Source organism: Pangasianodon hypophthalmus, chromosome 15, assembly GCF_027358585.1.
Source record: "Pangasianodon hypophthalmus isolate fPanHyp1 chromosome 15, fPanHyp1.pri, whole genome shotgun sequence".
Classification (NCBI taxonomy): Eukaryota; Metazoa; Chordata; class Actinopteri; order Siluriformes; family Pangasiidae; genus Pangasianodon; species Pangasianodon hypophthalmus.
In genome coordinates this window covers 19,327,947-19,353,834 of record NC_069724.1, presented here as the reverse complement: position 1 = coordinate 19,353,834, position 25,888 = coordinate 19,327,947, and the positions used below count along the sequence as shown (strand labels likewise).

General features: G+C 35.1%; 1 protein-coding gene across 1 annotated transcript in view; it reads right to left on the bottom strand.

The window, feature by feature from the left end:
* Nucleotides 1-2,411: 2,411 nt before the first annotated feature.
* Nucleotides 2,412-25,888, bottom strand: part of scarb2b (scavenger receptor class B, member 2b) — a 38,683-nt gene continuing 15,206 nt past the window's right edge. The window contains exons 3-12 of the mRNA XM_026928796.3: nucleotides 25,684-25,831; nucleotides 23,117-23,311; nucleotides 22,843-22,934; nucleotides 21,543-21,662; nucleotides 16,620-16,798; nucleotides 8,074-8,192; nucleotides 7,405-7,478; nucleotides 7,081-7,132; nucleotides 6,267-6,416; nucleotides 2,412-4,753 (exon numbers count right to left, since the gene is read on the bottom strand). Of these exons, the coding sequence (XP_026784597.1) occupies nucleotides 4,646-4,753; nucleotides 6,267-6,416; nucleotides 7,081-7,132; nucleotides 7,405-7,478; nucleotides 8,074-8,192; nucleotides 16,620-16,798; nucleotides 21,543-21,662; nucleotides 22,843-22,934; nucleotides 23,117-23,311; nucleotides 25,684-25,831 (1,237 nt within the window). The 3' untranslated portion in view covers nucleotides 2,412-4,645. The remainder of the gene's footprint in view (nucleotides 4,754-6,266; nucleotides 6,417-7,080; nucleotides 7,133-7,404; nucleotides 7,479-8,073; nucleotides 8,193-16,619; nucleotides 16,799-21,542; nucleotides 21,663-22,842; nucleotides 22,935-23,116; nucleotides 23,312-25,683; nucleotides 25,832-25,888) is intronic.

Below are 25,888 nucleotides of genomic sequence, written 5' to 3'. Positions count from 1 at the left end.
AGCGTTTGGTGCATTTCCGCCCCCTACTGGCTTGGAGTGTGGAGTATTAATTTAAAAACAAAACAAGAAAAGGAAAAAAACTATAGTCTAAATCCTACTATACAACTTTGTTTCATTAAGATAAGTTAAGAGAGCTTTGTACACTTTTGAGGAATTATTTAGCAGATATTGAATACACATATTTTTAATATCTATTGACTTTAATCCTTCTATTAACTGAAATCTTTCTCTGTTATTTGCAACACACTCTAACAGCACATTCTCAATATTTTTTTTTTTCAGACACACCACATTTATTGCAGCAATCAGATTCAGCTTTTTGCTGACGCTGATGAATTACTTAGTGGAAAACAAACGAGTGAAAAAAAAACCTCTGTAATAAACCCATCAGCGCCACCCAGCGGACTGGAGGACACGTGACCCTTCAGAGTCAAGAAAGGTTTAATTAAGTAATAATTAGTTGTTGTTTTTTTCTAATGAAATACAATTAGAGAGTATTATACTTTGTAGTAATACACTGCAGAAATGAGATGAGCTCTGAATATTTGACAGAAAAAAAATCAGAATAATAGAAAATAAACAATGGATGTGACACATAAAATGTTTTAAACTTTTTTTTTTATTATTATTATTATTTTTTTAATAGAATTAGCATAGTACTGTGCCAAAGTCTTAGGCACATGCAAAGAAGTGCTGTAGAGCAAAGATGCCTTCACAAACAATGAAATTAAATGTTTCTACATTAAAAAAAAAAAACCACTATAAAGAGCAGCAAACAGTAATAATCTAAACATTTGGTGTGATGACCCTTTGCTTAAAAAAATAAAATAGTAGTCTCAGGTACAATGTGTGCAGTTTTATAAGGAAATGAGCTGTAAGTGTTACTGAGCATCTTGCAGAAGCAGCCACAGTTCTTCTGGAGACTTTGACTGTCAGACTTGCTTCTTATTTCTGCAGTAAAACCCAGCAGCCTTCATTATGTGTTTTGTCTGAAAAGTGTCTCTTATGTAATATGCTGCTTTCTTTACTGACATACAAATATTTTTCTTTAACATTTAATTTTGTGCTGAAAAACTAATGGTTGGAAATCTAAAATGTTTTTTGTACTGAGTTGATAATGTAGAAGTCATAAAATAAAAATCTGTAACAAAGTTTGTTGTTGTTCTTCTTTCAGCTGCTCCTGTTAGGGGTCGGCACAGCAGATCACTGGTCCACATATTTGTAGCAGTACAGTTTTTTAAGCAGGATGTCCTTCCTGATGCAACCCTCCCCAGCGTTATCTGGGCTTGGGACCGGCACTGGGAGTGCACTGTCTTATGCAACATCAGTGGTTGGGGTCGGTTCCCTGGCTGCAGTGGTGAGAACGCCGAGGCCTAACCACTAGTCCTCCAGGGACCCTATAATAAAGTTTGTACTAAAAAAAAATAGGGTCCTCAAGACTTTTGCTGTACTGTATTATGGAGAAGATTCCATGCTAGATAGCTTGTTTTTCACTGAAGAGGTTAAGCAACACTGCCAATGAAGTGAAGATTTTACTTTTCAATGTGGCATGTTGGCCTTGTGTTACTAATGAAAAACAATATCAAGTGTGCTTGCTTTTGTGCTTGCTTTTGTATCTGGCAGTGAATCTGGCTGTGTTCTTCACACTCAGGTGATTTGTGTGATTCCTATATGCATTTGGCATAAATTTGTTTAACGTTTTCTGCCGCCATATTTGTGAAAAAACAAATGAAAGGGTTTTAGGAGCACATTTTCAGCCTTACACACCCCTCAGTAGAAAGAGACTCACAAATATTCATTTCACTCTGATTCAGAATCAGCAAATGGTCTAATATGTAGGAACGGGCCCTTAGCTAAGACTGGCTTCTGTATAGCATTGAGACTACTTAAATACCCATAATGGAAATGTAATGTAATGCTTTTGGCTTTTTTTTTTTTTTTTTTTGCATATATTTGGTTGTAGGTTGGAGCTTCCTGCATTCACTGGTTCTTGCGTAGCAGGGTAACAGGATATTAGAACCTTGACCATTCCTAATAATCCGGTAAGAGTAAATCATAATCAGTACTGTGTGAGAGCTGAATTGCTGGGAGTTTTGTACAAATACATCATCAGCACATGTACATCAAACTTAATATCTTACCTTAGGCACGAAAGAAGTCTGACTACATGGTGACAGGCAAAATCTGGCATTTAAACAAGGGAGTTTGAGTGTGAGAGAGACTCTGGTATTGTACAATAAGATAAAAAAGGATTCAGGACTGACTGAGTTTTAGTTTTTTTCTTGATGAACACATCAGGCCAGGGGTTAAGGGTTCCTCCATGCAGAGGAACAAACAGAAGAACCCTACAAAGAATGTTTCTTTCCAAGAGTCTACCCTATGCCTCATAAGGAAACACAAACACTAATGAATTCCAACAGATTTAGTTTTATTTATACTGAAAGTATGATACACACAATGGCCTATCATATATACAAAACATTGTATAGACATTTATGAATTTAGAAAGTCTACCATTTGAAATGCAAGGGTCTGTATCACACATATGGGTTAGGAAAGAATCATTTTCCTAATAAAACTTCAATAAACCTGCTTACATAAAGCATTGTACAAGTGTGGCACAACTTTGAATTTCTTTCTCACATATTTTCACATAATAAATATGATTTAAACTTCATCTTTACTACTATTGACATTTTAATCCCATAATCCAGAGTACAAAGGACAAAGGAGACATGACATTGGTCTATGTGAGAACACGGTGAATACAGATTTTTATTTTTTACATTTAAATTGAATTCTGATCGAAGACTGTAACGACAAATAGTTGTTTAATAATTCCATACTTATGCTAAAAACTGGAAAATAGTATATTTTGCATATGATCAAAAAATAGGCATGGATTAACTTTTATGTTTGGCTTAATGTCTCTAAAGAATATGAAAAAAAAGGTTTTTTAATCATATGTACATTATCGAAATGATGTTTGGGTCATTTCGGACCTGAGAAAATAGCTGGCGGTTGTAAATTTGAACCAAAAGAGGATTTTTTTCTACACATTAGATGTTAATTTCATATACGTCATCTCATATATACAAACACACCTGCCATCAGGAGGATCGCCAAACATGGGAAGTACTTTTGTGTGTCTGTTTTGATCAGTGCTGTTCATATTGGGGAGGAAATAAGATATAATAATAATAAATGTTATAAGAGTATCACCATAAAATCAAAAAGTAAATCTGAGATAATAGGACATAAGTATTAAACAGAAGAGGGGCTTTAAGAAACGTAATGCAATGCAAATTAATATAACATTTCTTTAACAACAATGGTATGCGCATTAAACATTAAACACAGAGTGTTTTTTAGTGCAATATGACTATATAGTATGTATTAATATTTACGTCTCCGGCAATAGGTTAAGTGATAACTGTTAAAATATACACAGTAACAGTAGTAACATAATCTGAAATGTTAGCATAGCCGTCCTATCCCAATAAAACACTTTCATTTGGTTCGGCGGTTTTACTGTAGATACCAAAGCAGTCAAACAAGGCAGCAACTTCATCAGTTAAAACATTAAAACACAATAACAAAGAAAAAAAGGACAAAATGAAATGCAATTATTAACACATTTGAAAAATGATGTAGTGGTTGAAATACATGAAATGGGACCAGACTCGTATGTAACGATGCTCAGAGCGTTTAACACTCTCATGTAAATGAACGGCTCATAATCTGCTCATGAGCAGGATTAAAAGTTTAAATTCACCACCAAAAAACACCAACTCAGCTAATACTTATTTAAAAATAAGTGATGAGTGAGTTTTCCCTTTTTATATGAATCTCATATGACTGGAATCTGAATATATGGTTTATTACAGGATAGTAACATGAAATCTTGTAATACAGTGGGAACTGTTGTGGGGTTTTTTTTGGACTTAAGTCGCCAATTTTGAATACAGCCCTTCATGACTAACACCTGATATCCACTCAATTAGTTTAGTCCTCACTCTTCACTTCATTTCCTCACTCTTCTGGAATTATATTAGGGCACAGTGTTTAAATTAGTGGAGATCCGTTCATTTTTAAATCCTGATGAAATATAAACAGTTCTCGGTGGTGGATTCAGACTTTTGGATGTGACTATAAGGCACAAAAGCAGTCTCCTTGCTAGCAACTGCTGCATCCCTGCAATGTGAAATAATGCATTTTTAGTCTACATGTTCTCTTTTTTCTTAAAATTCTACATTTTCTATTTTATATATATTTGACCTGTAACTCCGCTGACCTCTGAATCTGAAATCTGACCGGAAATGCCCTGCCAGGTGCTTCCTCAGCTCATTAACAAATATATTTCAATTCAATCCAAGACTCTAGACTCTCTTATTCATTCATTTGTAATTCATTCATTCATTCACTCACTCACTCACTCATTCATTCGTTCACAGCTCCATGGTCATCCTGAGTGGAAGCCTATTGATGTCACATTTCAAACTCCAATGAGTTGATTGTAAAAAAAAAAAAAACAAACAGCATTTTTTAGGAGCAGTAGCATCTCTCTCTCTCTCTCTCTCTCTCTCTCTCACACACACACACACACACACTCACACACACACACTCTCACACCGGCAGGTCCTGTTCAAGACTTCTCCACAGGCGTCATGCCGATGAAAGTGCCATTCTTCTCCACTGAGTCGTCATCTTTAGCGTTGACGGGAGAGTACGATGTGTCTTTCTTTACCGAGCTCTACAGGAAGAAGAGCAAAATGGAAGATTTTCATTTATTTGATTTAATTACGCTGTTGGATGCATATCCAAAACCATACAAAATATATATAGTTGAACAATGAATAACAATTTTATAACAATTCTATCATTTTTTAAAAAATATTTATACCACAGCACTGTTGATGATTGTATATTTTTGTGGTCAGATTGTGATGGGGTGTGAGTGTATTCGTGTATATGAGTTGTCCTACAGCTTTCAAGTTGAACCATGAAACTAGGTCATCAAAAAAAAGTTTTATTCCAGTAAAGCATTTAGAAATGTCATGAAAATGTGACAGGGGAAAAAACATATAAGTTAGTTCTTTAGAAAACCTTAGCAAGGTCAGAGCATGGTGTGTGCTGCTTTAACTTAAAATGCACTCTAAATATATTTAAATAATTTAAATAAATTTAAATAAATACTTAAAAAAATTTAAACTTTTAAAAATGTAAAATTAAAAAAAAAACTTAAATAAATTTAAATAAAATTTAAAGTCAACTTTTAAAATGTTAAGCAAATTTCCAAACAATGTGGCCAAAAGAAAACAAACATGGTTGAGGAACAAGAGAACATCATGATAAACTTATCAGTAAGAAATTAACACTTAAACCTGATCACTTCATGTAAAGACAGCAGAAAGACTAAGAAAGTTCTTTCTCTAAGATCATGACTCACTACTTTACATTTGAAATGTAGAAATGTTAGGAATTTGATACGTATATACAGTTGGGGTCATATGTTTTCATACGCCTTGCAGAATCTGCAAAATGTTAATAATTTAAAAAAATAAGATAAGAAGGATCATAAAAATTGCATTTTTTTAAATTTAATACTTTCCATCAGTGGCTATATGATGTTGAGATCCATCTTTTCCCACTTAGGACAACCGAGGGACTCGGACACAACTATTTCAAAAGGCGCAAACATCCACTGATGCTCAAGAAGGCAACATGATACATTAAGAGGTGGGGGGGTGTAAACTTTTGAGGGGATTCGTGATAAACTGATAAATCACCTCATATGAGTGGAGAAAGATCTACAACTTTACAACACATCCAGTCCAGTCCAGCCTGATATTTATCGCAAAAGGCTAAATGGACTATGAAATGAGGCTTGAATTGTTTTCTCTTTTATCTTGCATGACTTAAATTCTAAAAGTCTGCTGTAATGTTGCTGTGAATAAATTTTGAGCAGAACTCACACATACCAGAGAGCCTGCAGCATTCTGGGAAATAAAGGATCAGTCAGTTTAAAGTCGTGTGAACGGAGTGTGAGGCTGTGAATGTCACGCGATGTTAAGATCCACATTCTTCGGTGGTTTACGGGTACGGGGGAGAGAATATTCTGAGAAACCTTCACACATATACATGAACATACTGTATACACCATTTTTCTGTCCTTCTCACCCTCTTTCTCACCCTCTTTCTCACCCTTTCCCTCTCTCTATCACTCTCTCTCTTTCTCTCCTCTACCACAAACACAGACTCATTACCTTCTTCGTGTGGAAGTAGAAGAGGATAAGGCCGATCAGTAAGAGAGTGGCTCCCAGGGCCAGCAGGATGAAAGGGAAGTTTGGAACAACTTTCACAATTAAAAGCAGATTCTGCAGCTTCTGAGCTGATGCATCGTCAATCACAACGGACTAAAACACACACACACACACACACACACACACACACACACACACAGCATCAATCAATGCACACTACAATACAAGCTAGCTAATAGACAATCACCACAGAAATAATATACTGCAACAATTACAATATAACTGTCGATTATCATTATTTATATCACATCACTGTTGAATTCTCAATTCTGATTCGTCAGAAGGTGTTGATTAATTTTCTGTAACAGCTGCTCTTGCAGTAGTTCCGCCCGCAAAGTTTAGATTACTGTGCTTGTTGTAATGCGATATCGTTTCTATAGTAACAGCTTACACAGGGCTTGTATGGTGGATGCAGCACATCAACAAATTTTTAAAAATATGTATAAATGCTTATATGATGAAGTTCTCTGTAAGGAGATTTTTTATTTTAGGATTTATGGAAGGAATCTCCAGTGTCAGCACTTTGTAAGAGCTGTAACAGTATTTAAATGTGTTCCTGTTTATCTGTTTATGTAAAAATCTGTATTTAATAGCAACGTTAGTCTCGTAGCTCCAGGGCAAAATGCAGCAGCAAATGCTAGACAAACATGTCCTTGCTGATCAACTACCTTTTTATCTTTTATTTTCATTCTTTTTTTTTACCTTTTACTTTGATATAATTTTTCATAAATTTGAAAGTCATAATCACATCTCTTACCTCATTTAGGAACATGATAGGGAAGATGGTACCGTTCAGGTTTCTGGTTAATCTGCAGAACACACACACACACACACTTTGGTTTCTACTGATTTAATGATTACTCTAGCTAATTAATTATATGCCTACTCCAAAATTTAACCCTAACTTTAACCACAGTAAGCAAAAAGGAAATATTTTGGTAAAATATTGCAGATTTTACATAAATGTATCTACAATTATATATGCAAAATGGGTAAAATATAAGTGGACAATAAAAATTATAAATGTCTAAAAATTCTATAAAATCCAGACAGGGCCATTAAAAAAAAGATTTGTACTTACGGAAATCCAGTTACTCTATCAAGTTTAATGTTTATCTGGGCTCTTTTAGCAGCACGAACTGGCACACCTGTGGTCTGCACACACACACACACACACACACACACACACACACAAATGTCACACTAAAATCTAGTTGTAATTTTAAAAGCACAAATACAAAACCTATTCTTTCAATCAATTATTCAGTTAAGCATAAATAGCAATGTTATTATTAATATTTATGCTTTTATAAATGTTAGATATTGTGTTTAGATGTTGTGTTGCTACACAATCACCACTAGAGGATCTAATATTATAACTAAGGTTACGTTCCTGGGACAAAGGAGCAAAAAAAAAATAAATAATAATAATTATATACATACATACTTGTGACATCTATACTACTTTGATATGTAACACTAAAATAAGATCATATTTAAATAAAATAAACATTAAATTAACACGTCGAGGACTAACTGAGTCAACATCAAGTGTAAGATATAATATTTAACACTGTGTGTTACCATTTCAATAAAATAGAGTCCTAATTAAAAAAGAAACATTAAAATAAAAGGTGTGTGAGAAGCATAGATATTCAGACAGAGTTCCTGAGTGTAAGATAATCAGAAGTGTAAGATATACAGAATGGTTTTAGGATGTTTAGATGATCGCAGTAGGAAATTTGCTTACAGGGTTCAGATCGAGGAAAGTCTGATGATGTTCATGCACTGGTGAAACTCCCTCTATGGCATCGACATATTTCTTATCAGCCAAGTAGAAATGAGGGAAAGAGACGATGACCGGAGCACCTGGAGGGGAAAGATAGATTATATATTCGATGAGAACATGGACAGGATAGGAGAATGTAAGAGGAGAAAGAAGAGGTGGAGAAGAGAAGAGAAGAAAAGAAAAGTCTTATATAACAAGCATAATTATATTTAATAATGCGATACTATTATAAATGCTAATTATGTACCTGATAATGTACCTGATAATAACAGCATATTATCTTTTTTTATGCTTCTGTCTATATGTGGGCACAGTCAAACTTTCCTGAATTGAAATATGTTTCTTTTTTGCGTGTATCTCAATCACAAGTAACGTAAAATCTGGTTAATGAAAAGAAAGCTGAGAAAACTGCATTTAAAGAGCGTCTCAGACATTTTGAAATCTTCCAGTTAAGTTTGTATCTGATTATACGGCATGTAGCTATCCAACAACTTGATCAAAGCCTAACGTTCAGTGTGTGAGGAAAGGACACTTAACTAGCCATGTTTTAGATATCTTTACACATACTGATTGTTTTTATCTCCACATTTGTTAAACTGGCTCTCAGATAGCATAAATAGCTAGCTAGCTAGCTATAGATAGCTAGCTTAGGTGTTACAAATTCCCCCTCTCGGTGTGTGTTATGCTTCCCAGCACTGCTTTCGTGTCATGTGTTCTGTTTCCATTGCCATGTGCTTGTGTTTCTGTTTTATTCCTGTCTCTGCCCCTGTCCTGTCATTACTTGTTACCCTATGGTGTTCACTTGTTCTGTGTTTAATCCTTGTTTACTTTGTCTATTTATTCCCTGCTGGTGCTTTGTCTCTTTGCAAAGTCTTACTACCCATTCAAGTTGTTATGCCTAAGCCGGTATTCCCTTGTGCCTTATATCAGAGTTCTGTGTATCGTCTTTCCTGGTTTGGACCCTCGCCTGTTTTCCTTGATTCATGAATGGCCGTTAAGAAAGTACACATTGGGTTTACACACTTCTGCCTCTATGTTAGAAGATGAATACTCCACAGGTGGCTTTGTGGTGAAAACCACACTCTCACTTTTTTAAATTTAGGCATTATTTTTTGCCACCTTTCGCAAAATCATTCAAAAATATCCTGTTTTTAAGTTCTGTTTTATATATTTATAAAATAATTCTTCTTTTTTAATGAAAAAGAACACACACTTCAAAAAATTACAAGTGAACTCACACCAAGGGTGGGACCAACCACACTGACACAACCACAACTTCACTCCCTTGCTTTTTTATGCAACCTTACATTTCCTTATAATATCAACTTTACCCTAATAACCATCATCACCCTTTCTGTGACACAGAATTCTAGCACCTCTCCACCAAGGGAGCGACCTTTATAATGATAGTATGTCCAAAAACAATACCACGCAACTCATGTTACTGAAAAAGTGATGAGGAAAAAGTAAGGGAGGAAAGGTTCACAGTGATACAAGTGTATCCATAAAAACTTTGCAGTGTTACAAATCTCAAACCTCTTGCACAACTGAGGTTGCTTCAAAATTTCAAAACATCTTTTTATGCTCTTCTGCCGTTCTATAGCTTCTACTGGCTTCACGTTGCAAAATTCAAAACTCTTGCATAATCCTTTATTCAGAACTATAGACCAGAACGACAATTCAGCTCTTTAACTTCACATCATGTCACATGTCCTTTTCAAGCATCTAACCATGAATCTTCATTTCTTCATCAAAAGTCTAAATCTAGATAAGATAAGTCTAGACCTATCACTTGGATAGCTAGTATAACACTTCTCGGTATTTCTCTTCCCTGGCATTTGTTGTTTTGAGTAGTTTTTTGTTTACTGGACTATGCTACAGTTTCTCAACGCTGTCCTAGAGAACCACCTGTCCTGCACATTTTAGTGTTTTTCCTGCTCTAACACACCCACGTCAACTCAGGAAAGGCTGTTAATCAGATGATTGGTCGAATCTGGTGTGTTGGGAGCAGGGAAAACACTCAACAGTGCAGGAAACAGAGATCTCCAGGACCAGGGTTGGGAAAATGAGGACTTGTTCAAACCAGGATTAATGTTTCAATGTTATAATGAATCCTTACAAATTCTTCACATACTTCATTGTTGCGCCTTCAGCCGTTTTGTAAGTTGGTCTGGGTAACAGCCTGTTGCCCAAAATGGCTAAATATAAATGCAATAATTGAGAAAACTGTCCACTCCATGCATATTATACCCTCCATGCATTTAATGAACACATACCACTCTACCATTCCAGTCCATGACCAGTGCATTCTACCAAGTTGCCAATCTTTGTCATTACATCATCTTACAGCATCTCCCATGCTGTGCTTCAATCCTGCTTTCAACTTGTCCTTATCAGTGTCACAATATTGTTGAAGCCATTTTCTTGGATATTTACGTGAAAGTAGCTGAGCTATTTTAATTGCTCAAGCTTATCAAGGGTGTGACCTTTGTTACAATAGCATCATGTCCCATGACCTCTGCCAAACCTTCTAGACTTTTTGGCTGTCTGGCTTTCATTGGCTTTCATTTCCCGTTATTTTTATCCACACCACATTACGTGATGCACGTCCATGATTCCACTGTGTGCTCCATGACCCAAATACCTTCTGAGACAATGATCATTACACAATAGCTCAATGGGCAATCTATAAAACAGTTTAAGCTCATTTAGGTTTTAGCTCACAGCAGACATTCCTGCTAAATTCCCTAAAGAGACATTCATTTCATGACTAAATTGGCACAGACATAGCACAGATTCAGATTCAGTAGTACATGCCACATTTACATTTGTTTAAAAAGAAAACACACATGGATCACATGTGGCCAAGGAACGCTGTTTGCTTAAGTACATTCGCGCAGTTATCTAATCAGCCAATCATGTGGCAGCAGAGCAATGCAGAAAATCATGCAGATACAGGTACCAGAGCTTCAGTTAATGTTCATATCAAACATCAGAATGAAGAAAAAGTGTGACCTCTGTGACTTAAACCGTGGCATGGTTGTTGGTACCAGATGAGCTGGATTGAGTATTTCAGAAACTGCTGATCTCCTGGGATTTTCACACACAGCAGTCTCTAGAGTTCACACAGAATGGTGTGAAAAACAAAAAGCATTGAGTAAGCAACAGTTCTGTGGATGGAAATGCCCTGTTGATAAGAGTAGTCACAGGAAAATATTGGGTTCCGATGTGGTCTTCTGCTGTTGTAGCCCATCCACCTCATGGTCGATGTTTTGTGTTTTCTGAGATGCTTTTCTGCTCACCACGGTTGTAAAGAGTGATTATTTGAGTTGCCATATCCTTCCTAGCAGCTCAAATCAATCTGGCCATTTTCCTCTGACCTCTCTTATGAAATACTCAAACCAGCTCATCTGGTACCAACAACCATGCCATGGTTAAAGTGCCATTGCTCTGCTGCCACATGATTGGTTGATTAGATAACTGCATGAATGTGCACGTGTACAGGTGTTCCTAATAAAGTGGACAGCGAGTGTCCAATCACACAGTGTCTGCGTGACACGTCCCTTCTTTTATAACATGAGGCACAACGGTCAACGACTTTAAAAAAAAAAAAAAAAAGCGAGTGGATAGTCAGGCTTCACGCCCACACACACACACACACACACACACACACACACACATACACACGCACACACAGTTTTTTTGCTGTTTGTGAGGAACTTCCATTGACTTCTGTATTTCTGTAACCTCATATTGCTATAGAAATACACCCAAACATACCCCTAACCTCTAAACCATAACCTAATCATTTCACTTCTTAAAAATAGATCAAAGCTGTTTGTTAACTTAATACCATTTTATTTTGTCAGGACAAGCCAAATGTCCTTATAATCTACAAATTCTTATGTATAACTATCATTATAGGGAATGTTTGTCCCCAGAAAAAGACTAAAGACCTGGCTCTCTTCAAAACACACATATTTATTTCTAAAAAACACTAAAAAACTACATTGTTTTAATAAAATCCTGAAGGCTACATGCATCTTAGCAGTTTCCCCGACTGGATAATATAATTCCTAGACTGCCACAGTGATATACGACATGTTATGTAAGAAAATGAGAAGCTGTAAACTGATATTGTGATGTTTGGGAAACGTATTGAGTTAAACGGGTCTCAAACTCTGAATTTATTACACTGTTCCACACCAAGTTACCAAATATCAGTTGGGTCCTCACATCTAGAACATATTACTTCAGTGTACAAGGTCACAAGACTGAAATGAGTGATACATAACACACTCAGTTGCATGCACACACTTGCACGTACACACAAACATACACACCCACACACACACACACACACACACACACACACACACACACACACACACAAACACACAGTCATAGAACACTAATAGAATGTGCTAGTGGGACAGAGGGGACTGTTTTCCAATGTATGTGTTTGACAACAAAGGACAACTGGGTGCCTGTGCAGTGTGTGGGAGAGAGGAACAGCAAGAGGAATGGAGTCTTTTTTCTTTTTTTTTTTAAATAGGATTATTGTGAAAATTATGATTGAAGTATAATTTAAACTTAGAGTTTTATACTATTAGAGTGAAATGTACACCATAATGATTTACTAATAGTAAACACACATGTCTGAGAGGTCATTGCAAAGGAAGCCAAGGTCATACAACCTAAGGCCATGGAAACACACACACTCACACACACACACACACACACACACACACAGAAGCAGCAGGTGCAGATTAGAAATGAGCCAAGACCTCTGTGTCAGGTGACAGGGTTTAGATAGAGAACATAGTGTGTTTGTGTGTGTGTGTGTTTGTGTGTGTGTGTGTGTGTGTGTGGGTAGGGGGTCACATGCCTAAGCTCTGACAGAAGGTGTTTAGTTATAAAACCATATCTGATGTACACATTTCATGCCACATCATTACTTGCTCTCTAAAGAAACAACGATTGCATGTTTAGTTTAGGATTTAAAGTTGAGGGTTAAGATTAGTTTTAGTGGGCGGGGCCGAAGACTAGGGTCTAGGGTTCAGGGGTAGTGTTTAGAGTTACACTTCACAAAATAACATCTTAGCAAGTGAACATATCTGGAATATAGGCAAATGCATCTAGTATTTCCTATAATGAAATTACACTAAACCAAATATAAGATTATTAAACTTAAGTCTAGACATTTTTTTTTTTTACTAATTTCAAGCTTGAAATAATCTTGAAATAATCTTCTATTGGCAATTTTTTTTTTTTTTTTTAGTTTTAAGCATTATTCCTTGAAAGAAGCAAAATTATCTGCCAATAAAATAACAAACTTGAAAGCTTGACCTGCTAAGATATAATTTTTTGCATTGTAGGGATTGGAGGTAAGATTTGAGATAAGATTTAAGATTAGTATGCTTCAGACAAGCATATGAGATTTTAACAGTAAGTTCATTTACATGCACACTTCAACATTTAAATGACTCTAGCAGTTACAAGATTATCCAAATGATCATGTGAACAGCATACTACATTATCTTATACTGGATTAAAGCTGTTATAGGATTTCAAGAAGTTAGAAAGATACCTGGACTGTTTTAGAGTAATAATCATATAATATACCAATAATCATGTATATACTGTTAATCCAGCTGTTTCAACTTAAACCAGGAAGAGAAAAAGCTTGAAGTTTACAGAAGGACAAGATAATGAGCAATTTTCAACAATAAAAACTCCTACAAATCATTATTTTTCCAATAAAGCTACTTGAAAGATTTGAAAGACGACTCATTAGCACTGTCAATCAACTGTGCCGGATAAGAATACGTATAGATATAGAATTTCTCAACACTATTTCGCTCGTCAGATGAAAACAAAACACTAACAAGATACTTGAGTTTGAATTTAGAGATGTTACCACTGGTCTGTAATGTAATGAAACTTTACGTGAACTTTACGTGAAATTTGTGTAATAGAAAATACAAACACAAACCCTAGATAACTGAAATAGATCAAGCAATCTTATTTGCTTATTTGCTTAAGTTTTTTGTTTACTGCCAATAAATAAATGAACTGGTTACGTAGTTTCGAAACTGAACAGAACTGAGAGAAACTTGATTTACAATCACACAGTGTCTGCATGATACATCACTTCCTTTATAATGAAAGGCACAAAAGTCAATGACCTTAAAAAAACTGTAGTGAGTAATCCTCAGTCTTCACACACACACACACACACACACACAGTTTTACAGTCTTTGTGAGGAACTTCCATTGACTTCTGTCTTGCTTTAGCTACACAGAGAGTATAAAAAATAATAATTAAAATAAAAAATCTAAATATAAAATATAAAATAAAAAATCCTAATTTTTTTTTCAATATATTAAAAACTCCTAAAAGAGAAAGAGGAAATGTAGAATTTCTCAGTGGGTAAAACACTTACAAGATGATATAAATATAAATTTGATTTTAAATATGATTTAAAAATGAGATCTGTTACCACCAGTCAACTTGAAATTGTAATTCAACCAAGTTGCAATGTGTATTTAGGCTACTATAAAAAAAAATCTAAAAAAAAAAAAAAAAAAAGAGACATACAGTATTACATTATTACTAGGATAGCACTAAATATATATAAATATATTTATAATATTTATAATATAAAATATTTACAATAATACAGCAGTTTATATCTAGCTGTGTGGATATAAATAATATTTTGTATGTTCTATGTATATGTTGCTAGCGATGCAATTATCGAAGCTAATTACCACAAAAGTCGTTACTTCTTTCCCATCAACGCCGACATTTTAACGATATTTTGGTAGCTAGCATTTCGTTTGATTACTGACAGTGTCATTCAGTTTTTCACTCTGTCACACTGTGATATGTTTGGAATGTACAGCAAAGTTAAAATTGATTTACATGAGTTTTGGAAAATAAAAAAACAAAGCATTTAGGCATGCAAATTTTGTGTATTTAAGTATTTGTGTGCCAATAATAAAAATCCAACCAACGTGAGGAGCTCACACAGAGCTGTTTTTAGAATAATCATTAATACCTGGTTAAAGTTCAACTTAAATACTGATAACTAAGCTAAATATAGCAGCCGGTGTTGTCTGACTGATGCATGTCTGATGACCTTCTTGGATTCAGTGTGAATTTGGTGAAAATTGTAATAATTAACATGTTCATGACATGACAGTTTATTCTAATTTAGTGTTTTTATTGCAGATTATTGATTTAGTCGTATGGTCTATTTTAAATTAAAGAATTAGTTTGACATGTAAATTATAGCCTATATTTAGACGTTTGTTATAGGCTATATTCAACATAAATGTTATTTTATAAATGTTATTTACTCTTAATCTTATTGTTATTAGTAATCAAGCCTTATTAAAGACAATTTATGTCATTCGTATCGCATTCATATAATTTGTAGCATAAACGTACTGAAATATAGCCATGTAGCCTCATTTAATCTAGAAATTTAGCACATGGCTGACAGCCTCTAGGCAGCTAAACAGATGTAGCTAATGCAGGATGAACATAGAAAATCAAACCATATCAATTCTGTGAAAGTAAAACCAAGTAGAATTGATAATTTTATGACATGATTCATATAGCTTAATAGGGATTTGTTCAATAAACCAATGAAAACTTTAATACTTTAAAACTTACATTTGAAACTTCCTTTGCCATAAGTCATCCATTACAGGTTATGAAAAATGGACATTTTAGTTTAACATTCACTCAACACTGTTACCTGAGCACGTTCACCCCATGAAATAGTTGGAATATTATACGTCACATCGTCAACAGAATATTTCCTGATCATGGGAAATAGAAAATTAAGTTCTCGGTTTCAGTATTTTCAGTGATATTTTAATATTGACAAGTTCACTGTGTGTGTATGCATTAATTCTATAAAAAAAAATCTAAAAAATTCTATCCTGACCCATATCTAAGGGCAAAGTGTGGCCTGTGTCAGCTAAGAAACCTTGCTAAGAAAATGCACATTTTCTTAGATTCACTATTGGAAATAATTATAAAAATTAAAGTTTAAAAAATGTAAAGTTTTAAGCATTACAAGGGCTAAATTGCACCACAATTGTGGATTCAACCATTAGTGTTAGATTAGCATTAGCATCAGTAGAGTAGTGCTGGTAGAGCTTTTTGTGGTTAAATTGCTTCTTTTTCATCATCATCTTCATTTTATTATTATTATTATTATTATTATTATTATTATTATGATTACCTACATTTTATTATAATCTATATGGGCCGTCTGCACACCAGGCCTCCTCGCCCGACATGACTGACCTCGCCTGACCTCACTAATGCTCTTGTGGCTGATATCTAGTGGAAAGCCTTCCCAGAAAAGTGGGATCTGTTACAGCAGCACACAGGGGAATAACTTTGGAATGAGATGTTCTAAAAGCACATATGGGTTTGATGATCAGGTGTCCACACACTTTTGGCTGTATAGTATATATAGTATTACCTTTGCGACACACTGCCACGTTTAAGACTCCATCATCCAGGCATTTGTCTTTCTCAAGGCAGAAACCTTCATTTTCAGGATTGTTCTTTCCACTGGCTAACACAGCACGAGGAGGAGTGTAACGATACGCTGGAATCCCCTTCACCACCACCTCTTTCTCAAACAACATGTAGATTGACCTAAAAAAATAAATAAACAAAATAGGAATAAAAAAGAATAAATTAAAACAAGAATAAAACACTACATCACTGTTGATGGACTGAGACACTTAACCAGCAATACATTATTCAAAAAGGAAACTTTTTTTAGCTGTTTGAGAATAATAACATAACTAATAGAACTAATAATACAGATAATTTCATTTCATTTCATTTATATTGAAGAAATGTCATGCTATCACATTACATTAAAGAAATTTGGCTCTGCTCTAATTTCACACAGGAGCTTAACATTTAGCCCACTTGGCAAGAAGAAACAGATGAAATAGCCCTGATATCATTTTTCCTCAAGTCTTTGTTTTGCTTGCAGTGTTTAGAATTGTGGGAACTTATCATCTTTCCAGACAGGGAAATTAGTTATGAGATAACCCGTCAGCACAGCAAACAGTGTGTTCCCTTTTCCTGTTCTAAAAAAAAAAAATTAGGGGAAAAGTCAATGGGATGAAAACAAACAGCCATTAATGGAAGTGCTCTCTTCACTATTTAGTAATGCTACAATTAGGAACAATTTAACATATAATTTACTTCAGTTGAAGCTCTCAGTGATGACGTTGATAACAAATGTTTATAACTGTATTGTATATATAATTGTATATAATTGTTAATAAATGTTACCATCCCTTTATACTTATTCACAGGTCACTATTACTTATAAATGCTGCACAGTAAAGAACATGGCATTATAAGTTATCGTGCTTATAGAGTTATAGAGCTTTATGAAGTATTATTAGACTTTATAAACACCCTGATAAGGAATCATGACCGCCTTCTGAAGAATATAAACTTATAAGTACAGTTATAATGATTTATAATTTATGCCTATAGACGTCCTAGAAATGTGTTTAACATAAGGTGTGAAAGTAACAGTGAATAAAAACACCTTTTTGTTTCATATTTACTAAAACCAGTCATAAAGTTTAAAGGATGAAAAATTATGAGCAGCTGGTCCTCTTTTCTCTCCAATGGAGTACAAGGGTCAAAACAAGCAAGTAGGTGAGTTTTTGCTGTCACAGATCCAAGCAACAGGAGAACGAGCGTCATGCAGATTCTTTCCATGCTGAACAAAGAAGGGATGGGGTGTGTACATTTAGGCCAAGGGTCTCACTGAAAATAATCCCTCTGTCATCGTAAAACTTCGAAAATGAGAATGACAGGCACCTAGGTTAGAGGTCATGGATAACAGTTGCATAATAAAGAAATAGCTAAAAATACAAAACACCTGGAGGAAAATAGCAGCTCTGACTTAAACATGAATAATCAAAGTTATTATATTTGTTTATTGTATTTATTTTTTAAGAGTTAACCTGTTTGACTGTTCATTTGAATAGAATTTATTTATATTTAATACAAACCTAAATAACTCAAAATAACTCCAAGTATGCTTATAAGCAATGTATAGATTGTAAATTGGACCTAAAGTGTTCTGTTGGTAGAGAGTTCAGAAATAAAAAAAAACACTTTGGCTCCAATAAATAGCCAAAATATTATTGCACACATTTAAATAATGAGATTAATCTTTGAATACTAGAAGTCAAAGGTGTCCCTGGATCCAAAAAGGTTGAGAGCCCTTGGTTGCTTGTTCACACTGTTTGGTTTGTTTTAGGACTGAGACTGTACACTGGTCACCATTACCTGTTAGACTATATGGCCTAAAGTATATGGACACATCACCATAACACCCATATGAAGATCTTCCCCATATGAATATCTTCCCCAGTCACCAGACGCTCACCCACAGGCCTGGCTCTGGGTTGGGTTCCAATAACCCTAATCTAGCCCTGTCACCAGACGCTCACCCACAGGCCTGGCTCTGGGCTTGGTTCCATTATCCCTAATCCATATTAGTATGTGATATAAGATGAATACAGAATGAATAACAAGATGGGAGTTTAAGGGGTTAAATACATAATAATATAAATTTCACCTCACACCACTACAAGATTCAACATAACCATAGCAACATAACAGTAACAGATGGAAACTGAACCTTTAAATGTAATTATAATTTTCAATCAACACTTTCAATCAATCAATCAACAAGTTTACAATCAAACCAAGTCCAAACTACACTATGTTCATGTTTACATGTGTGTATGTTTTTTTAAGATTTGTATTAACTGTAACCATCTCTGGATTATTAAAACAAATATAAATAAAATGTTCTTTTCATATCTTAATATGAAATGCTGAAATATTATTGAACCTCATAAATATTAACATAACATTTTATATAACTATAAATTATACCAATTAAGAGTATTTTCTAATAGAATTTACTATATTTTTATGTAGTTTATTATAATTATACTAATATTTGCAGAATTATTCATTCTATCATATTTCTGTTATGTGGGATATCTGCCTAACCTTTAACACAGTGTAAAATATGTATACTTGTGCATGTGTTCATCCATTACACTGGAGACTAAGAGACCTATTGCCCAATTTCCTGTTTATTTCAAAAAATAAGTCAAATGTCTGAAATAGATAAAAATGCTGATAAAAAAAATGTTGTTTCATTGCAGAAGAGCTGACGTTAACCATTACATTAACCACACTAACCTTAACACACAGACACACACGTGCACACAATTAATAGCGTATGCTTTGCTGCATACTTTATATACTTTACAGACTGCACATTCCAGTTACAGCTGTTACATAATAGTTATGAGAGAAAGAAATATAAAAACTCCCATTATTCATTCACTTATATAAAAAATAAGAAAGAAAACAGAAAAGCTCAACTTGCACAGAAAAGAAAACAACTACACTTTTGACCAAGGGACTGTCCGAAAGTCTGTGTGGAACAAGGCAGATGTCTATGCTAACATGTCCTAATTTCCTTAGAAATGATAGTTGTAGCATCATCACAAGTGTTTTATTTTGATTTCTCTGCATCATTTATTTTATACCTATTTAATTGTGTGTAATCTGACATCTGTACTTTGATAAAGGTGTATGTAAGAACATGGAACCTCAATTCCTAAAAGAGGAAAGCTCATTTTCAAACTACAACCTGCAATGCTGTAATTTCCTTATAAACAATGTGTGTTTAATGATCATGTGTACACAATATTCTCTGTGCTGTTGGCCCTCTGCTCAAATGAATCCCACTGCGGCAATTAGAGCATCCGACCCAACAAAAGGGAGGATGTGTTTCATGCAAAAAGCAATTGCTGTCACGAGAAGAAAGTTCCTTTTTTAAAAAACACAAACACTGACAACACTTCTGAAACAGGCCAGGGATCACATGCACACACACACACACACACACTTCCATCACCACCACCACCACTACCACTGCCACCACCACTAACATCATGTGTTACCATTTGAATAAAATATCAACAGTTTGAAAAAAAGAAGTGAATAATCTTTGAACAGGATATTCAGAAAGATTTCAGTTTCATACAAGGATTTCTCAAACAGATAAATGGATTTTCTCATACAATATATTTAAATAATGTATTTTTACATAATATATACCCACCAGTCACTTAGTAGGAGCACCTGTGCACCTGCTGATTTATGCAGTTATCCAATCAGCCAATCATGTGGCAGCAGCACAATACATAAAATCATGCAGATACATGTCATGAGCTGCAGTTAATGTTCACATCAAATATCAGAATGGGGGAAAAAGTTATAAAGTTATATAAAAGTTATATAAAAAGATATTTGTGACTTTAACCGTGGCAGGGTTGTTGGTGCCAGATGGGCTGGTTTGAGTATTTCATAAAGTACTGAGTGCCTGGGATTTTCACACACAGCAGTCTCTAGAGTTTACACAGAATGGTGCTAAAAAAAAAGCGCTCAAATAAGCACTCTTTACAACCATGGTGAGCAGAAAAGCATCTCTGAACACACAGCACTTCAAAACCTGAGGTGGATGGGCTACAACAGCAGAAGATCACATCAGGTTCCAATCCTGTCAGCCAAGAACAAGAATCTGAGGCTATCACGAACACAGACGCACTGAAACTGGACAGATGAAGACTGGAAAAGACCAGGTGATTTATTTTTCTAATTTTCAACCGTCCAGTTTTGATGAGTCTGTGCCCATGTTAGCCTCAGATTCCTGTTCTTGGCTGACAGGAGTGGAATCCAATGTGGTCTTCTGCTGTTGTAGGCCCTCAACCTCAAGTTTGTTGTTTTGTGCATGCTGAGATGCTTTTCTGCTCACCACGGTTGTAAAGAGTGATTATTTGAGTTACTATATACCCTTCCTGGCAGCTTGAACCAATCTGGCCATTTTCCTCCGACATCTCTTAACAACAAGGAGTTTCCACTCACAGAACTGTGGCTCGCTCAATGTTTTTTGTTTTGCGCATCAGTCTGTGTAAACTCTAGAGACTGCTGTATGTGAAAATCTCAGGAGATCAGCTTTTTATGAAATATTCATCTGGTACCCATCTGGGACAAAAATCCATGCCATGATTTCTCTGCTGCTACGTGATTGGCTGATTAAATCACTGCATGGATGTGCAGATGTACAGGTGTTCCTAATAAATTGGATGGTGAATGTATATTGCACTTTCAAATGTATTAGTTTTTTTTTGCTAACTTATGAAATAATTAATAAAAAAATTCGGCCCTTATTGGAATATAATTCAAAATCTTAAAAAAATGCATTTTATCACCAAAACCAAAGACGTCACATCTGTGTAGTGGATATAGTGTGATTAATAATGAACTACTTTACCTGCACAGATCTGCAGTGAATACATTCAAACGCTCCTCTTTAGTCAGGAATGGGTGGAAAGCACTACCATCTGTCCCATTAATCATGTTGCTCTGGTTGGTGGCCCAAAAAGACATCATCCTGAACAAAAACCGTGTATAAAATCAATAAGGCATCAGTAATATATAACCGTTTTCCTCGCATAATATCTCTCCAATGTTTTGAAGATAATGTATTTAAATATTGTTGTATATTTACTGTCCAAAGACATCCACGTGTATGTCTATGTATTACCTACATGATGTATGGCTCTTCTGTTTATATACTTTTTATAAAACATGCTTGCCATGCTTGACCAATTCCATTATTGATTCTATTGGACATATTAAAGAGTGTAAACTGGGAAAATGGGGACAGGAACTTGGTGATATGAGGGAGTCTTGACCTAAAGTTCAAAAATTAGGCTTAGGATTCATAAATATTTACTTGACATGAGAGAAATTAAGTGTACTCTGCTGTTTTGGCTCACTGCCATGGTTTGTCTTTGTTTCAATTAATATTGTTCATATTATTACTAATAAAGGTTTTATTTTAAAATAATTATTAACTGTACTGCTATGAACTGTGCCATCAAAAAAAAAAAGATTGCCTACTATGGATCATAGAATGCATCCAATCAACATCTTCAAGGTATGTGCATGAATATTTATCATTATTCCACAGTGCTGTTCTGGAATCTGATTGGCCACAAGGTGCTGATTAATTTTCTAATTCGAATCACAGGTTTATATAAATGTGGTCATTCTAATATGACACTCTAACATGACAACAATTTTAAAAAATGACAAAAAAAAAAAAAAGAAATGCGAGGGAACAACTGTTTATAGCTGCTATAACTCAAGTAATAGGAACTAACTTTTGTGGCCATTCCACAACATTAAGTGTAACTATAAATGGACAAAAAAGTACAACGTGTCATTCTGTACTAAAATAAAAGTTTACAATTGTTGTCAAATTGCTGTAGTGTAAGAGGAATAAAACACTTCAGAATGTGCCGTTACTGGAAAATAATCAACTTCAGGGTGGTAATAGTTACTCTGCTCAATGTCTGGAGCCAAAGTTGATTATTTTCCTATAACGGCATGCCATGTAGACTTTTATAACTTATTTAAAATCTGCATCATTATTTTTTCCCCCCAAAATTCATGCATGTAATAAACACAATGCACAATAAAGTCCCTAAATAAAACCTTTCTCCTATTCCTTCCGTCTATTGTCCTGGCATGATAGTAAAATGGGTGGAGATGATAAACGTCATTACTTTTCACCCTTCCAGGTGTCGATGCGGCCGTAGTCCAAGTAGTTATTTTCTCCGGTGTAGTAAACAAACTCGCCATCGTTACTTCCATTTTTCTGTGTGAAAACGACGCAAAAATAAATATGAATAACTTCTGCTTGATATGAATTAACGAATGAATAGACAAAGGAATAAATGAGTGGTACATACAGTAATAATCATGCTATCTATCATGATTCTTAATTACATGGCAAGAATGTAAAATAAGTGAGTAAGCGTGAGAGCGAGTGATACATACGTATAGCATGAGGCCGAAGTTCTCGTCCACCTCGGGTCTGGCAGCTCGTAAACGGCTGAGCAGTGGATCCTTAAAACCCCACAGCAGCTCATCCACAGTGTGCGTCATAAACATGGTGGTTTTAATTGAACTCATGAACATGGAAATGCCTGATCTGACCCAGAAACTCACATCCTTTAATTTATTCATCACCGCCTGGAGAAAAGAGAGAGAGAAACAGACTGTATAGAGATGAATTGCTTTTGAGCAGTGGAACGCTGTGCTGAATGCACATTGTACCAAAGTATATCAGCAGCTCTGACAATAGTATCAGCTGTATCTCAAATCCCAGGTGTATTTTAATGCTCTCATGCTAATTTGTTATTGTTTCTGTAGTAAAATCTCATTCACAGGGACTTCTATGGAGGACACTGCACATAATCTAAGGCTCATAATGAACACATTAAAAAACATATTGTTATTTAACCAAGAAAAATTTATAATCATTTACATGAGGTTTTCTGTAAGGAGACGTTTATCTAAAATTTGTGGAAGGAGTCTCCAGTGTCAGTAGTTTGCGTAAGTTTTCCGTCACGGGAGACTCTTTAGGACAATTTCTCGGGAACATGACAAGCTAATTTTTTCTGTCTTCAAAAGAGAGAGAAAAAAACCAAAGGCTGGTGAGAGATAACGTATACAGTAGACTGTACAGTATGTCATAACAGGAAAGAACATATTCATTGATGTTCCACAACATTAACTGTAACTACAAATGGATAAAAAGCATAATGTGTCCTTCAGTAATAGATTAAAATTGTAATCGTTGGCAAATTATTGTTGCATAAGAGGAATAAACACTTTGGAACATGCTGGTATTAGGAAAATTAGCAACCGTGGTAACAGTAACTCTTGATACGCATCAAGCCACATCTCTCAACACTGTCTCTGATGAGTTTCCTATAACAGCACACCCTGTTGTGTGTTTTCCTTATGAAAGATAAAGGCACAGCCCCATATTGTGCATCTCAGTAAATCACATTAATTTACTTTACTTTTTTATTCTTTTTTTTTTTTAAAGAGGACGACATTAAATGTCAAATAATGCTGCAGTGGCAGTCCAACTATTCAGTTATTTAGTTAGGGAAATCTAGAATATTTTTAAACAGGTTTGTTAAAAACCTCCTATCCTTTGGTACTGTAGTAAATCAGATCTATGCAGAAATGTCTCTTATTTTCAACTCTTTAAAACTCTGTTTAAAAAAAAATTTTCAGTAACCTTTGTGAGATTCTGATTTTACATTAGTGCTGGTTTGAAGCAGGATTTCAAGGCCAGGATGTTAGTTGAATAGGGTAATCTCAGAGATGTTGATTGCTATAATTCACTCTTTTGGTGGAGGCATTTCCCAACCGCCTGAGCCAAATCAACATCAAACACTGAAAACCCCCTGGTGTCTAATTTACATTTTGATCTGTCCCCAATGTTATTTGCGATAGGACTAGTGAGCACAGATAGACCAGACGTGAGCTGAACACACCATTCTCATTCAATACACGGTGTAGTATTTCATATAGCCCATGGTGTCAATAAATCCACACGCTGCTAAAGTTCCCTGGACATAACGTCTTTTTTGTGATAACAATACCTATGTCAATCATAACCCTAATGGCATTTCCTTAAGGCTAAGGACGGCCTACTGCAGGCATGTCTGTGGGCTGATCAGCAACATTTTGCCAATATATCTTGGTGAAACTATATTGACAAGCTGCAATATTCACCCCATTTAGCTGTCATTGCTAAACACTACTATTTAGTAATACTGTGTAATAATGACTGGACTAATGTTGTAATCCTGATCTTTTACACTCATCTAAGATGTGTCAACATAGTGCATGCAGAAGATTCCACATTTCCAGAGTCTGGTCCAGATGACTGGACTGTTGGCATGATTGCTTATATAGATATTGTTTAATTGCTTAATTTTTTAAAAAATGCAACACTATGTGCTCTTATTTTCACGCTGATTAAGTGTAATTTGTTGTTTAATGCCTGTGCGTTGCTATTTTGGTCATGAATTTACGTGCCGCATGAATGTGGGTGGAGCAGGGGGTATGACACTCAAATTTCATGGACTTTTGAACTCATTTTGAACTACTGCCCCTTTGTGCCCTTCATACTACAGACACAGGGATAAAACTGTCTGTTCCTGACTTCAAGCACAGGTTTATAATTGTTGTCCCAGTTCACAACATGGTTTCATGGATATTCACCACATTTCAACATGAAGAGGATTCTTCACCCAAATACTAACTAAATACAATTAATTATTTTATTGGTAACAAATACGGGCTAGCAACTCATTTGTGGCTACTAAAGGTCAATTCATACAGAAAGATCACATTAAACATCTTTTAGTCGCTCCCCAGCTTCTACTTCAATCCAAAATCCATTATAACATTACTTTATTAAACTAACAAATTTATTTCCATAATATTCAGCAACGTCAACCTTCTTTTGAAGCTTATTTAGGCAAACCGTCAAATGATGTTCTCAATATCAGCGAAAGATTCAATAACTTTACATAACTTACCACAGCTGGGATGTTAACAGTAGTTACGAGATCCACGCTCGGGTCTCCAGCTGACATTTCCGGCACAAACACGAAGGTTTTGGGGGTCAGAGCAGAAACTTTGGTTCCATTTTCCACAAAGGTGACATTCTCCTTGGGTCTGTACTCCCTAAATCAATACAACACAACACAATACAATATAATTCCATAAAATAATTAATCAGGA